This window comes from Furipterus horrens, unplaced genomic scaffold, assembly GCF_987537825.1.
Source record: "Furipterus horrens unplaced genomic scaffold, mFurHor1.1.pri manual_scaffold_5, whole genome shotgun sequence".
NCBI classification, from domain to species: Eukaryota; Metazoa; Chordata; class Mammalia; order Chiroptera; family Furipteridae; genus Furipterus; species Furipterus horrens.
In genome coordinates, this window is record NW_028327175.1 from 40024484 (window position 1) to 40041231 (window position 16748).

Here is a 16748-nt window from a genome sequence, read left to right on the forward strand (position 1 = left end):
TGTGGGGTGAGAGTATGAGGTTTGTAGTTTAGCAGATGGAAGAGACGAACTACCAGGTATCAATACAGCATGGTGTGTATTCTCATGAAGGTTTGAGGGAGCAAAGGAAAGGCAATTAAATCTAGATTGTAACCTATCTTCCTAGATACATTAACTCAAATAGAATTATCAGTTATTGAAATGGGTAGTCTCCAAAAATGTTTTATTAGACCTATAGAATGCTGATTTTTGTTTTTTATTTTATTTTTCACAGTTTTATTGAGATACAGTTCACATACCATACAATTCACCCACTTAAAGTGTGTAGTTCAGTAGTTTTTAGTATATTTATAGATATCTTCAACCAACACCATAGTCAATTTTAGAACAGTTTCATCATCTCAAAAAGAAACCCTGTACCCTCTACTATTTCCTGCTGCCGCCTCAGCCTCCCCTCCCCCAGCTCTGGGGAACCACTAATCTACTTCTTGTCTCTCTAAGTGTCTCTGTTATGGATATTTGATCTGGATAGAATCATATAATATGTGGCCTTTGTGACTGGATTCTTTCACTTAGCATAATGTTTTGAAAGTTCATCTATGTTGTAGGATGTAACAAGTACTTCATTCCTCTTTACAGTTAAATAATATTCCATTTTATGGCTATAACACATTTTATTTGTCAATTGATGGGCATTATAAAATAAATTGTGGATACTAACAATATATGTATTTTTAAAACTTGTTTATAACTAATATATAGTTACTGCTGAACAAATTGTGTACTATATATAACACAAATACCCCAAAAATAATAGTTTCAAAGATACAACAAAGTATAAGTAGAATTCTAGCATTTTTCTTTTCACCTCTAAGTGGGTCATTTTCTACTCTATAGACACCTCTCATTTTTATAATTTTTTGAAGTTTCTTGTTCAGGGAGTAAGTTAGTTGAATTAAAGTGTTGCAAACAGAAGATACAATGTGTACATATGTTTGGGGATAAGAGAAAGTATATCTTTTTTTATCTTACAAGTGTGTGTCTGGAGCATAGAGTGAAAGGGGTGTGGAACTTTTCATGCAGACATATTTTTAAATTTTGTTTTTATCCTCACTCAAGGATTTTTTTTTTTTTTTCATTGCTTTTTAGAGAGAGAGGAAGGGAGGAAGAGAAATATTGATGCAAGAGAGAATCATCAATTGGTTGGTTGCCTCCCATATGCTCCCGGACCAGGGATTGGCACCCAGACTATGCATTGAACTCGTAACCTAGATATGTGCCCTGACCAGCCAATCGATACCAGAGGGCACTCCAGCCAACTAAGCCACACTGTCCAGGGCTCATACAATCATTTTTATCTTCTCCCTCAAGTCTATAGTTTTATTATTACTATTTGGCAGTGAATGTTAGACACTATATTACTAAACCTTTCTCTGTAGAAGCAACCTTACAGTTAGGGCTTCTTTCAGATAATCCCAACTGAGATTATCAGCATTAATTTCCTTTTACCACTCTTTCCTGGTTTATTTCTGAACACTTAGTTGCAGTGTTTTCTGTGACTTAAGGAGACTGGCTCTCTGCTATAGAAAAACAACATCAAAAATAAGTCCTTTGTACTTTTCGTTCTATAAAACCCAGGGAGAAGTCTCTTACATTTTATTCCTATTGTGCTGAGTTGGCATGTGAGGCATATATAGAAAAATAATTGTTTATTCTTACCAATTTGGTTGTGATTGAAGAGACAATGGTTGTAATATTTACTCTACTACAGCCAAAGACTTTGTCTGTGGTATCTTGTAAAGATGCTGGGCAGACTTTGGGATAAAATCCAATCCGTTTCTCAGAAATATTTCTCAATATTGGCTTGCTTTTTTGTTTGTTTGTTTTGTTTTCATACTCTTACTTGTTCTGAGTAGTAATTAACATGGAGTTTACCATCTAAGAAAATAGAGGCAAAACATTTATGGGATCGACTTAAACCTTTACTCCATTGAGGAATGGAGCTGAGGCTAGAATCTGAAGTTGCTAATTTGAAATATTGAACCCAGTCCATTCAATGTGTTGACTTTGTTTTGTGACTAAGCCAAAGATTTTTCAAAAATTAATCAGTGAGAATGTGTCTGTAATTATGTTCTAATCCAAAATAAGAGTATGAGAAATTTTCCTCTTCATCAAGAAAAAGTGTAAGCTTGCTTTAGTAACTACTTCAGCTTATGAAATTAATCAGATAAGCAAACCAAAATAACCCTTCTTCCTTAAAGGATTAATTAATGCAATTTCAAAACTGAGGGACTTTAAAAATAATTATTTTTTCTTTTCCCCAGCAAATATGTTTTTGTAATATAAAGTTCAGAGACTTTAACTTTAGCTCATAAATCACTTTGATGAGTATTATATTCCTATTGTTTACTGTTACGTTTGGCTGTGTACCACATAAAAAACATTTGGAGACATTAAGCTTAAGGTGGCACCTAATGATTGTAGATCTTCAAGGTGTGGGACAAGGAAGGCCAATTATTCAGCCTACTCTGCTTTATTCCTAGCATTTCCCCACTCTCTCCACTTACTTTCCCTAGGAATCTGTTTTCCTTTGAAAAATTCACTTTTGTTTACAAAATGTTTTTAATTTCTTCAAATAATATTTATCAAATGCTTGAAAACTTATAGGTACTGTTCTAGGCTCTGGAAATAAAAATGGCAAATAAATCAGAAAAGTCCCTGCTCTTTGCCCTGGCCAGTGTGGCTCAGTTGGTTGGGCTTCATCCTGCAAAGCAAAGGGTCACCAGTTCCATTCCCAGTCAGGGCACAAGCCTCGGTTGCAGATTGGGTCCCTGGTCCTGCACATGCAAGAGACAACCGATCGATGTTTCTCTCTCACATCAATGTTTATGCCCCTCCTTGTCTCCCTCCCTCCTCCCGTCTCTAAAATAATATTTTTTTTAAAATCCCTGCCTTCAAGGAACTCATATTCTTGTGTCCAACTTTGGTGCCTCCTGAGTCAGCGCTTACTTACATTCACTCATCATGTATTTTTTAGTTTTCAGTTTTTTCCAAGAAGATAGGTTTCCAAGTATAATGCCCTGGGCTTTTTAGTGGCAACTACATTCCTGTTATATTTAAATGAGTTATTATGCATACAGCACTTAGAATACTGACTGGCACACTGTTTGTACGCATGTTGGCTATAAGTAGAAGATAGGAGTAGCAAAGCATTTCTTTCCTAGCAGTATGCCAGCAGGTACTGCTTATTCTTAAGCAAATTGAGAATTATAGGTAAGCCTTGTGATAAAAATGCTACATTTGAACAGTAACTATATAGAAATATATTAAGTTTTGATAATTCACTTCAAAAAGCATTCTCTAAATTCCAATTATAAGCTTTATTGGTGCTTTGAAAATATGATTTAATATACAAAAATATTTTTATTCATACCAGTATGTTAATAAAATGAAAAATATTGTATCTACTCCTTGCTTCTTCAGATGTGATTTAATCATTTGAAGGGAACCATGATTAATAAAGTAGTTTACAGAAATAAAATATGGTGCCCCATATTCACTGCCAAATAATAATACCTCATATTTATGTAACATGAACAATTTTCAAAGTCCTGTCACATGCCTCATTACATTTAGTTCTATAATAGTCCTGAGAAGCAGATTAAACAAGTATTATAGTTTCTGTTTTGCAAATGAAGAAACCAAAGCATTAAAGATATTTAGTGCTCACACTAACTTAAACAGGATTTGAGGAGTCAGATCTTCTATCCAATATTCTTTCCACTATAAAACTGTAAACCACTGTTTCCTTAAAAAATAAAATAAGCCACAAGCAAATGACCTATTAGCTGGAAGCCAGAATCAGCAGAGAACAATACAGTACCACGAAGACTGAGTAAGGTAAGACCTCTCCAGCTCACTCTCCAGTCCCAAGACCTGAAAGCATACTTGGACAAAGGTCAACTTCAGATGAGTTGTGGTTTAATGACTTTTTTCTACCTTCACATCATCTCAAAAACTTAGCTTGCTAAAAATATCATTAAATATGGGGGTTGGGAAAGAGGGGTGAAATCTGAGCCAGAATTTGTGTGCCTATAGTAGAGAACTTGGTCTAGGCAGGTAAAGAATTTGAGATGGTGAACAGAGCCAGAAACAACTGGGCATGGTGCTTTCAAATAACTGCCTCTATTTCATATTTAAATTAGAATATTCTGATAGGTGTGGAAAAGTAATTTACCAGGATATTTTTCAAAGTCTCCTTCTAAAGTATTTGGGGAAAATCTCAACAAGATTTTGGGAGTCAGACTCACTGTCTCTCTTCCTACCCACCTTTGCTCTCTTGTTCACTGAACTACTGAGGAATGGATGGTTTCATTGAGAGAAGTGTGGGCATCCGGAAACTTGGAACTCGCCCCCTCACGCGCCCCGTTTTATCAACTAACTCAAGCTAGTACCACGAGAAAATACCCTTTTTAAAAATTCTTAGGAATGAGTTCCAACAGCATAACAATCCAGGGTGGTTCAACTCACTTCATTTAGTTCTATAAAAGGCTAAGATATAAATTGGGACTGCTCATTGCTTACCAAAATAAAGTTCAAATTCCTTGATCTGGCACTCAGGGACTTTCATGATCAAATTTTATCTTATCTTCTTTTATCCCCCATCTTATTTACCCATTCTTCATTTTCACAAAACAGTTTTTCTCTTCCTCATGTGTGTTCTGCACTATGTTGCCTTCATGCTCTGGTTGTGATGTCTCTCCTACCGCTATGGCTAAATCTTCCCCTTTCAAGGCCCAGTTATACTTACTGCCACTTCCTCCACCCATCTTTCCCTCTCCCTCCTCTGTGTGAGCTTCATAAGTACTTTATCAGGACCTCATTTATATTATATTATAATATATCATGTTGCCTTATCCCTTCTAGCCACTGTGCTTCTTAACATTGGGGACTGTCTTAGTTTCCTCACTCCCATACATAATAGTGCTCCCTATCCCCCATGACTGTTTGCAGTGTAATAGAATAGAGAAAGCATGGGCTTTGAAGTCTGACAGCTTGATTTCAAATCCTTGCTCTATCGTTTATTAGCCATATAACCTTGGGCGAGATACTTAACCTCTCTGAACCTCTGTTTCCTTATGCACAACACAGAGATGATAATACGCCTTCTGCTGTGACAGAATTAAGTGAGAAAGCAGGCACAGAGTTCTTACTGTTACATCTCAGATGTGCTAGTGCAGGTGCTGGTAGCAGTGGTCATGCTTGTATTTCAGAAGCCACTTCATTTCTTCACTTTCCTCAGCCATATATGGGATATAAAGAACACTGCATAGCACACATGAAAGTATTTAAGGACTATTCTGTTCTGGTTTGTTAACTTGTAACTACTTGGAGAAAACTACCTTGTGGGTTTAGTACAAAACAATAGAGCCCACCTTAGTACTATTCATACTATTGTAGAAACTCAGATATTCTGCAGTGTTTAATTTGCTAGAGTTTTCATAGCCATAGCAATTCTTTCTTTAGCATTTTCCCTTAATTGGTTTTATGAAATATTTCTATCTTGAAGAATTTTATGTTTCTTTTCTTATTGCGGCAGCACAGAATATATAATTAGTAGTTGTCACATATAGAATGAAAGGGCAAAATTGTCAAAATGGCCATCAGCCCTGGCTGGTGAGGTTCAGTGGAATGAGTGCCAGCTTGTGAACAAAACGGTCACCGGTTCAGTTACCAGTTAGGGCACGTGCCTGGGTTGCAGGCCGGGTCCTCGCTTGGGGTTGCACAAGAGGTAACCACACGATGATGTTTCTCTCTCTTCCTTTTCCTCTCTCTAAAAAAAATAAGTAAATAAAATCTTTTAAAAAATGGCCATCAAACTACAAGAACTGTGGGTCACACCATCTGGAGAGGTACAAAGTGTGCTCTTTCAAGGGACCTGGGGGCAATATCAATCGACTTTTGTGCTAGCCCTGAGGTCTGTGTGAGCAGGAACAAGGTCAATTTGAACAGGAGCAAACACTGCAGCTGACAGGTGAAAAGCTCGGTCCTCCAAAAAAAAAGATATTCACATCCCTCATTAATTTTCAATAATCACATATATTCTAATTCTTTTTCATAATCATTATTAAGATGAATGGCAAAGTATTTTATAAAAGGCTTATTAGGTAGAATGCAAATTATTATATAGATAAATATTATGTTAAAAGATAAGTCAAGCCCACTTTAAATCAGTTTAATGTTTCCTGTTCAGAACCTGTCTTTACTGATCCAAATTCTCTTTATTGCCCAATGTTTTAGATAAGTTCACTTAAATTCATTTGAATTGGTTTTTAGTATAATACTTTGTGGTAACTAATTTATGAGCTATTATGATGGTAAGATATTACCAATATGACTGCTATTTGAATTAAAAACTTAATAAAACAATATAACTGAAAACAAAAACACGCTAAAATTTTGTAATTGAGTAGGAGTGGGGCTCTAAAAATAAGATTTTCAAAATTTCTAATATCTTAAGGGAAAATAACAAAAATAAAAATTAAGAAAATTCCTAATTAGAGAATTAAATTCGTATTGGGATTCATTGCCGTTTTATAAACGGTCACACTGTCCCATAAATGTCTATAATTTCAAAGTGATTATTAGACTGTAATGAAATATACCTGTAGTGACTATGCACTACACGAAGGAACTACATGTAGTAGTGTATATATAGAGGACACAATACTGGGCTGTCAGAAAACCTGGTTCCCTGTGTGACCAGCATAGCACAGTGATTTCACCTTTCTAAACCATTTTTTAACCTGTAAAATTAGCAGCCATTGCTGCCCAAGAACTTCTTAGTAGTAATAGTCTCTATCGTCACAAGCTTCCCACTTCTGAAAGTGTCAGAGAAAATACAATTGAAACTAAGTGAGTGTTTTTATAGTTTATATTCCAAAAAGGAATACATTTTGAAAGTCTGGATAAATTTAACTGTATTATAATGTATTGCCTTTACATTTTTCAAATCAGCTAGTAGAAAAAGACAGAGGAAAACATTCTGTTACTTAATTTTGAGGATTTTTAAACCCTAAAATAACATGAAGCAATGAAGCTAGGATAAATAACCAGGAAAGAAAAATCAAAACTTCATGTAAATGTAGACTGAATTACATTTAATTGATGTCAATGTTGAAGCATACTCTAGTATTTAGTGTTCAATGTTCAAACATATTTCAGGTAGTTCCCATCATGTAACTGCTTTTGACTAATTTTTATGAAACTCTAGAGGCTTATTTTGACCACCAGATGGAGCCAGTATTGTTCAATTTGTAGAATAAAAAATTAGCTGAAAATAAAAATTGGTTAAATAAAATGAATAAATTGTAGATTTCTCATTTTAGTTCATAGTACAGAAAAAAATAAAACTTTTAGTCTAGTTTAGCCCTAAACTTCTGCATAGTCTTTGTAAATGTGTATACAGACACATTCATTAAATAATTTCCTTCTTATGAATAAGTTTTCATTTGGGCTCTTTGGCTAGAGAGACTAGGTTTCTTCTTACCACTTTTTGAAGATATCTAAGCAACTTTCAATTATCTCTAAAAAAAATTATTGCAGATTCAAGCTCTAGTCACTTAATAAATATTATGGATTATAATTACAAAAGAATGATAATAAAGAATGTATTACATGAAGGCCCTCATTTCAGTGTCACAGAATATTCTCATTGTTATCATTTCCATAAAGTATTTTCTTAATAAAACAAACCAAAAGCCAGGCGTTCTGCTTGGAGGGAGGATATGTAGTTGATCCACAGTAGCTCCTCAAGGAGATGGTAAAGCCTCAGTGAATGACTGCCACTCTTACAGGAATTCTACCCTGAAAACTCAATGCTCAGGGGCTTTCATCAGAGGTAACTGCCTTAGAGTTGACTTCTACTTCTCTCACCTGTAGTTAATAAGTGTCAGAAATTATTTCATTCCATACAACTCAATTTAATTAGACAACTGTTGATTAAAAACGTAGTTGTATGCAAGTCCCTCACGGAACCCCACTATCTAGCATGAGCAATAAGGCACTGTGGACACGTTCTAATCTAAGACCTATCTAAGACCTCAAAGTGATCAGTCTGATCATTTGTCCATTCAGCTACTATTTTTGAGTACACACTATATGCAAGGCATATGCTAGGCCACAAACGGGCCAATTCCTGTCATATGGGTTTATAGCCTAAGGGGCAGTACATACAAAGAGGCAATTATAAATATAGCATGTTTAGGAGCTACAAAGTATTTAAAGGTTCAGGTAATGGTAAAATATGATTAATTAAGGAGAATCAAGAAAAAGCCATAAAGGATTCTTCCTAGGTAGAAATTATTTATGAAAATCCACTGGCAGACTGCACTTTCCATTTATTGTGGTCTGGTAGGAATTAAGGACCTTTTTTTGGTAGGATTTTATTTCTTCAGGATACACCCAATTGATGAATTGATGATGCCTTTTTATGTCAAATTTAAATATCTTATAAGTTTTCTTGTGTCTCAGATATGAAGAAGAAAGAACCAAGTTGGTTAAGTGATTTTACTTTAGAACCAGACTGTATGGATTTATAATCCCATGTTTATAGTCTCAGACATAAATTATTTAATCTCTACTGCCTTAGTTTCTAATGCAAAATGGGACTAATAATATGCCTTCCTCATGGGATTGTTGATTGTAAGGATTAAACAAGTAATGCAGGTACTAGTATCTGGCACATAGTGAGTACTTGAAATGTCAGGTGTCATGTTAGCTATTTTCAAATCTAGTACTTTTCCTGGCGTTAACTTAAGATCTGATGTATATAAAATTTCATAAAAGCACACTTTGTAGCTTCCAGAAAATATGATGAAATACAGGTAGGTAGTTTTCTATAGTCTTTTTTTTTTTAATTATTTTATTTTATTTATCCTCACCTGACGACATTTCTTCATTGCTTTAAGAGAAAAAAAAGTCAATGTGAAAGAAAAACATTGATTGTTTGCCTTCTTGTACACACCACATCTGGAAGTCAAACCCGCAACTTGGGTATGTGCTCTGACCAGGGATCGAACTTGCAAACTTTTGGTCTACAGGATGATGCTCTAACCAATTGAGCCACACCACCCAGGGCTTCTATATTCTTTCAAGTCTATCCCTTTTGTTTTCAAGTGATGTTTACAATTATCAGTAACACATCACCTTTATTTATATAAAAGTTTTTATTATAGCAATTTTTCAAAAATTTCCTTGAAGTAGTGAATCCAGATATTTAAAAATTCATTTATAAGCAGCATTTACTGACAGTTTCTGATACATAATCATTCAATAAACTTTTTCTTAAAAATGAATAAAAGTGTAGCTACTTGGCTCTGTTAGCTCCTTGAGCTCTGGTACTGGGAGAGTTAGAGGGTATTAACCCCTTTTATCTATGAAATGAGATTTGTAGATGGATACCACCATTGGTTCATTAGCTAAGTAACCTATAACTGAGTAGTCATCACCTCTTTATGCTCAAAAGAAAAAGGTTTTATAATGAAGAGATTCAAGTGGAGCAAATATTAAGTTTCTGACTAGCTAACTCATAGGGGAAGGGTTAGAGGCATTCTTTATAATATGCAGGGACAAAAGTGCAGTACTTGCAACAAATTGTCACCTAAACTAAGAGTTGGGACACAGGTTTTAGCCCAGGCGCTGCTTCTAATCCACATGAGACACTAGCTAAGTAACTTTATTTACCTGGACTTTGGTGACCTCACCTTTAAATTGAAAAGTTAGATTAGAAGATCCTCAAGGTTAGCTCTGGTGCCCTAGTAAACTGACACTAGTAGTAAATCTGTGGTTGTAGTGATGTTGGACATTCTCTTTACCAGGGCTTTCCATGTGTATCACCTAATTTTATCTCAGAAGAAGCTAAGATATTTTTTAAGTTGTATTCCAACACTAAAATGTAGGGGAGCTTTAAGCCCTCTAGAAGAAGGCTGGTATTCTACCCACGAATCAGCAATTTGACACTTATAATCAGTGGCTGATTTCTTAACTATTTTTACATATTTAACCTTCATTTTACCCTTTTGATTACTTTCTAGAACAAAAAGCCTATATTAAAAATGTTTTAGGTATGTTTCATAGCAATTCACAGAGTGCCAGGTATATGGGAACACAGTAAATTTTACTTTCTGAATTGAAGTTTTAGTAGAAGACAGTATGGCACGATGTGGGTCGTTAGTACCATACAGACCTGCTGAAATCCCAGCTATACTATATTCTAATTGTGATCAAATCCTGTTTCCTCACATATAAAATAGGTTTATAAATTCTTTCATCTATTCTAATTGTGATTGAATCCTGTTTCCTCATTTGTAAAATAAGTTTATAGATACTTTTCTCATGGATAATCAAAGCACCTTTGCATGGTGCCCAACATATACTAGATCCTTAGTAAATTTTTTCCCTATTCTTCATTGCAGTTTATTTAGCATATGTTTTATAGAAATTTCAGTTAATGACAAATAGTGATCACGCTGCTTCATTATAATTTATGAATTATCTTCCAGTGTATATTGAGAGCACTCTGTACTTAGAGAAACTAAAGTTTTCAAACTCCTTGGGTATTTTATTAGCCAGTTTTATGTCACTAAAATTGTCCAGTCACTTATTCAATTTTTGTTTATTCAGGGGGATTTAAATACATAAGAAATAAGTGTGCTACTTTCTGTTTTGGCAACTTGAAGTGACTTAACACATAACTTCCTTCTCCTACAACTATATAGAAATGTTGGATAAAATGTGTTCTATCCTAATTTAAGCACTTACCTAAGCTAGAGAGAGAGAGAAAGAGAGAAGAAAAGAAATTTCCTTAGGTACCCAAAACAAAGGGGAAGCATAACCAGATCTTTACATGGGCAAGCTGACACTATAGTTGCCCAGGGGAGTATTGGAACCAGATGTAGGCTCTAATAGCTAGAAGCTGGGTTTTAACCTCACACTCAGACAGAAGTGTGGCCTTGGGTCAAGAGAGGTGGAAACTAGAAAAACTGTCTACCTGGTCAAGAGGGCCACAAAGAAGCTTGTCATTTTTCAGAGCTGTTGGGGGGAAGGGGAGAAGCCTGTCATAAAAAAATCTACATCTAAATCTAAACCTCTACCAGGCATGGCTATAAAGTCTTAATGGTACAGGAATTCTAAGCCAAGATATTAACTTGGGGAAAAATGGCTCTGAACCAACAGAACCTCTGGTAGAAACAAATACAGAAGTTCTCTGTAGAAATCTTTACATAATTCTGGGGGCCTAGGTTTCCCATGGAGCATGATAGAGATGGAGCTCTAGCTGAAGATAAATTCACAATTAAAAATTAGAAAACACAGAGAGAAATGACCACTCTAGGGAGAGAGTCAGAAGACATAACAGAAGGATCCCCAAGAACAATCTGAAAAATACAATATAACAAGTGTGTTTTTAATAATTAAAAATATTTTTAAGGAATAAAAATTATAATAAAAGACTAAGACTATCAAAAAGAGTGGGTGAATTTGGAAAAGAACTAAATGGAATATCTAGAAATTTTAAAAAAACATAATTATCAAAATCTAAGACTTAGTTTATGTCTCAAAAACTGGTTAGATACAAGTAAACAGGGAGTCAGTGAACTGAAATATCAAGCTAAGGAAATTAGCTCAGAATATACTGCTGAGAAATAGGAACATGAAAAGTGAAGGTATTATGATAATTTATAGTTAATCACTATAAATAGGACTTTATATTAATATGATATACCCATTAAGAAATAGAAGACTGGATCAGATTTTTTACACAGTCGGGTATGTGCGGCAGATATCATTTCATTTGGCTATACATGCCAAATAAAAGTGTTGGGTTAGTTTTCATGCAGTCCAGATGGAACCTTAGCAGGCTTAATTCTGGTTAAACAGATGTATTTAGTAAAAGACCAGACTACCTACAGCTGTTGTCAAGCTGTTTGCCTGTACATTTGGGCTAGAAATTAAAACAGGACAAGAGAAAAGACATCCTTGAACCAGGCAATTATCTCAGAAAACCAAGAAATAGAGAAGCCATTGTGAAATGATTACCATAATCCTCCCCTCATGTAGTTACAGTTTGTGTGTGTGTGAGGGAGTTGTGGTGAGAACACTTAACATCAACTCCTTAGCAAATTTCAACTATACAATACTGTATTATTAACTATATTCACCATACTGTACATTAAATCTCCAGAACTTATCTATCCCACATGATTAGACATTTGTACCCTTTTACCAACATCAAAATCATGATAATAGGTAACCATAAAAAAAACTACTGATTTCTTAGTTCACACATTCTTTTTTAAACTAGAATACCTCTTGAAAAAAATGGCTGATTTTTAATATATTGCCCATTAATAATATTCTTTAAACTAGGAAACAGAGGCAAACAACAAACCCTCAAGTTTTGTAAGTAGAAAGATTACTAGCATTCTTGATTATATAGCTCATCTTGGTTTACCAGTTAAAGGCAAAAAGAGAGAGGTTGTTTGTTTTTTGTCACGGATTTTCATTAATATGTATACCTATAAGATACTAAAATGTTAGTACAGGACTTGTGTTTTTGAAGCAAAACTGTATTCTATGAACCCAGATGTTAACTAATCTTCATATGGAATTATTGCAGGATCAAATCCATAATTTGTTTTCTATTTTGTAATTTAGTAAAAATTATTTTTGCCTGCTTGTGGTAACTGTCCTGAGTTATTTGCTAGATATTTTGTATAGTATGATGTTATCAAATTGAAGTTGTTTGTTGTTACTATTCTTGTTGTTTTCATTGGAGAACAAAAGTGGCAGGTAATTGGAAAATCAACCAATATTGAAAGAATGTATCTTTGATGGCAAAGGAATAATATAAAATGGTATTACTGAATTTCAGGAAAATCTTAATTATGGTAAAAGTTGAGACAGGTGATTTTATAATCAAATATAAGAGAGAACAACTACAACAGTACAGTATATAATAAAGATGTTCATAAAATTTGTTGATAAGCTAGTATCAGTCACTGTCTAATGTAGGAAATAGTTATGGAGCTGGTAGAGTTTATTGGTTGGTTTTTAAATTAAATGGAGGAAAACTACGGAGCCTTTTACCATTTATTCTAAGAATAATTATTATTTTCCAGAGGAAGACACCATTGTAGGTGGTGCTGTTGCAGAATACAGAAGAGAAAAGCAGAAGTATGAAGCTTTGAGGAAGCAGCAGCCAAAGAAAGGAACTTCCCGGGAAGAGCAGGTAATTTCATAACCTAAATTTACATGTAATTCATTGCCTTTTAATTGTCTTCAAGTGTTGCTGTTGGAGCCTAATTTGATTATACATCAGGGGAAGCACTATCTCTTAGCAATGAAAAAGCGTGTGTTTATATAGGGTGGGGTGACAAGGACCTTGCCCACTCAGGCAAAGATCCAGATGATAGAGTCCTTTCCAGATATTGTAGATGAAAAGCCTAAACCTTCCAGGTTTTAAACGTGCACTCCCATATCAAGCACAGAAATCTTGTAAACCCATGTATTATCTGATACACAGCTAGAGCATTTGTCTACGTGAGTTTTATGAAATAAAGAAGTGGTGGCTATAAATGTTGTAGGGCCTAGCACCTCGCAAGCTGACTAGTCAGCTCCACCTGAAATTGTATGATACATTGCCTACAAATAAAGCATTTGGTCTATTGGTTGATTTCTACTATAAATAATATTACAAAGTTCTGCTTTTTGCAAGTAATTCCTGTATCTTTTAAGTTAGTAATATAGGAAGATTGTCAGATGTCAAGAAATAAAAGACAGGGAGCTAGCTTGACAATTCGGGAGCCCACCAGGCACACCATGCAGCATCGAGTAACATAAATCTCCTTAGCCTTTCATGTTTGAAAAGCTAAGGCACAGACAAAAATCTTTCTTTTTTGGTGCATATATATATTACATATATATAATAAATGACACCTAATTACTGATAAGGAAAGATCATGCATCAGTACTTAGCATAAAAATAATCATAGGGAAAGTCCAACAAGATGTCAAGTATAATAAATTATAATTGCAGATAACTAACTTGTACAGTTTTCAAAAGAAACAGAACATCACCCTGACTGGTGTGGCTCATTTGGTCGGGCTTCATCCCGCAAAGCAAAACGTCCCTGATTGGATCCCTGGTCAGAACACATGCCTGGGTTGCAGGTTCGCTCCCTAGTCAGGGTGCGTACAAGAAACAACAGATTGATGTTTCTCTCTCACATCAATGTTTCTCACCCACCATTCCCCCCTCTCTAAAAATAAATAAATAAACTTAAGAAAAAAAGAAAGAAATGGAACACCAAATAAAATTAAGAAAAAGTACCTAATTAACTTGTTTTCATGAAGTCGCACTGTAATGACTATACTCCAAATGTGATAAGGATCACTTTTACTCATGCCTTCCCCCTTTTTCCTTCCTAGCAAATAATTATTAAGAACCTGCCATGCCATGGCCATTATGCTTAGTTGGTTGGGCATCATCCTGGAAATCAAAGGGTTCCCATTTCCAATCCTGGTCAGGTCACATGCCTGGGTTGCTGGTTTGGTCTCTAGTCAGGGCTTGTGCAAGAGGCAACTGATTAATGTTTCTCTATCTTACATTCATGTTTCTCGCCCTTTCTTTCTCCCTCCCTTCCCCTCTATCTAGATTCAATAAAAGAAGGCAGGGGGAGAACTTACCATGTCCTAATCACTGTATTTGGTGATAAACAAAGTGGACGCATCCCTGCCCCCTCTGAGCTATCAGAGCCGTTAAACAAGTACAGTAATACCAGTAAAAGGGAGTGAATGTTATGACAGCTGAGATACAGAGAACTATGTAAAGGCATAATAGTAGGACTTAACATGTATTAAGAACCTGGGAAGGCTTCACTGAGAAACAATTTGTCAGCTGAGATTTGAAGGTTGAATAGGAGATGCATGGCTAGAAAAAAGGAACAGTATAAGATAAGTCTTTGATCTCCTTGCAGAGAGCTGAAAGATATTAAGTATGACTAGAACATAAATGAGAAAGAGAGAGATGATGCTGGAGAGGTAAGCAGAAGCCAGCTCATGCAAGGAAGGTATTTTTGAGCCTTAATAAGGAGTTTAGATTTACCCTAAGGGCAATGGGCAGCCATCAAAGGAAGGAAGTATCATGATCTCGTTTGCAGTGTGAGAAGATCCCTCCAGCCTGACTGAAGTAAGAATAGACTGGACTGGGGCAGGACTGGAGACTCAGAGGCCATTTGAGAGCTTTTACATGTAGATATGGTTGCATGAAGTCTCCCAAGGCAGGATCCCTTCAAAACAGCTTCTCCGTGCTGAGAAGGCTCTAGCTGTGCTGAAGAGCTATGCTATTAGTGGTTGGCCATTTATCCTTCTGCAAAAGCCAGAAGACCAATTCCCCTCTAGATGCCAAACAGAAATGCCTCCATGCAGACCCTATCTTCTTCACCCTATATTGTGCCCCATCACTTTTGTGATGTTTGCTTTTCTACCTAGTGTCTTCTCTTGCCTTTAGAATGCAGCTAGAGAAAGCCCAATCTTGAATATAGAACCAAAGCAAGGCCAGGAGGATGGGGTTTGGTTTGTCACAGCACTGGCCCTGAAAACAGACAGCCCTGCCACTTTTAACTCAAGGAAAAAGATCCAGGTCTAGTGTGATTTGTTAGGAAGTTTTAAAATTTCATTTCACTAAGAAGTCTCCACTGTTTTCATTTTTCTTTATGCCCTCAGAAAAAACATTTCCAAGTGTACAAAAGTCCACCATTACAAATTGATAAGATTTACTTTTAAGTGATAGATAGATATAGAGGTATGCATATGAAGATATATATATATATATATATATATATATATATATATATATATATATATATATATATTCACACACACACACACACAAAACATAAAATTCCTGAAAGATATATACCAAAATGTCAACAATGGTTATTCTGAGTAGTAGTATAATAGATATTTTTGTTTTGCTTCTCTTTATTTTATGATATTTCTACAGTAAACCTTTTTCTTATTTTAAAGCAAATACAATAAAAGTTCATTAGCAAAAAGATTTATTTTTATGAATAAGTTTTAAAAACAAGGGATGTGCTATCTGTTAACATTGTTTGAAGAGCTTAGTCCTATAATTACTACCCTAGAAAAACCCTAACATAGCAGGCAGCCCTCGGAATGCATATAAGGATGTTCTACAGAAATTGATAGTTTGTCTCTCAAACTCATCTCATTCCACAGCACGGTAAATGTGCATATTATCAGCTGTTGGCCATGTGGACATTAACTTTTGCAGAAACATACACGCACATTTCATTGTCATTTTTTAGCAATAACTGCCTTTTCCTGTTTTGGCACCACCTGTCCTTACTGAGTTTAGGTTCTACACCAACAAAACCAGCTTAATTTTTTCATGAATTGTGGTCTCGATGATATTTGCTAAATAAATTCTGGAGCCTGGTAGTTTATGACTCCTTATTATACCTGTTATTCACATACTGAACTGTAACACAATTTTTTCCTTATGAATAAATTTTAGTACAGAATCCCATGTACTACTATTTTAATTAGATACTTGATTTTTATATATGGATAGTACTTTATTCCATTTCCCTAATTATATACTTTTTAAAACTGTAGAATAACAACTTTTTTCTAACTTCTGTTCTCTGCTCAAATTCTGGAGTAGACTGTGCACATGTAGGCAGGAG

The 16748-nt window shown here is 35.1% G+C and overlaps 1 protein-coding gene across 1 annotated transcript in view; it reads left to right on the forward strand.

The window, feature by feature from the left end:
• The window catches only part of CWC27 (CWC27 spliceosome associated cyclophilin), a 184434-nt gene that overhangs the window by 145375 nt on the left and 22311 nt on the right, over positions 1-16748 (forward strand). Inside the window, exon 12 of the mRNA XM_090278943.1 lies at positions 13158-13267. Within this exon, the coding sequence (XP_090135069.1) occupies positions 13158-13267 (110 nt within the window). The remainder of the gene's footprint in view (positions 1-13157; positions 13268-16748) is intronic.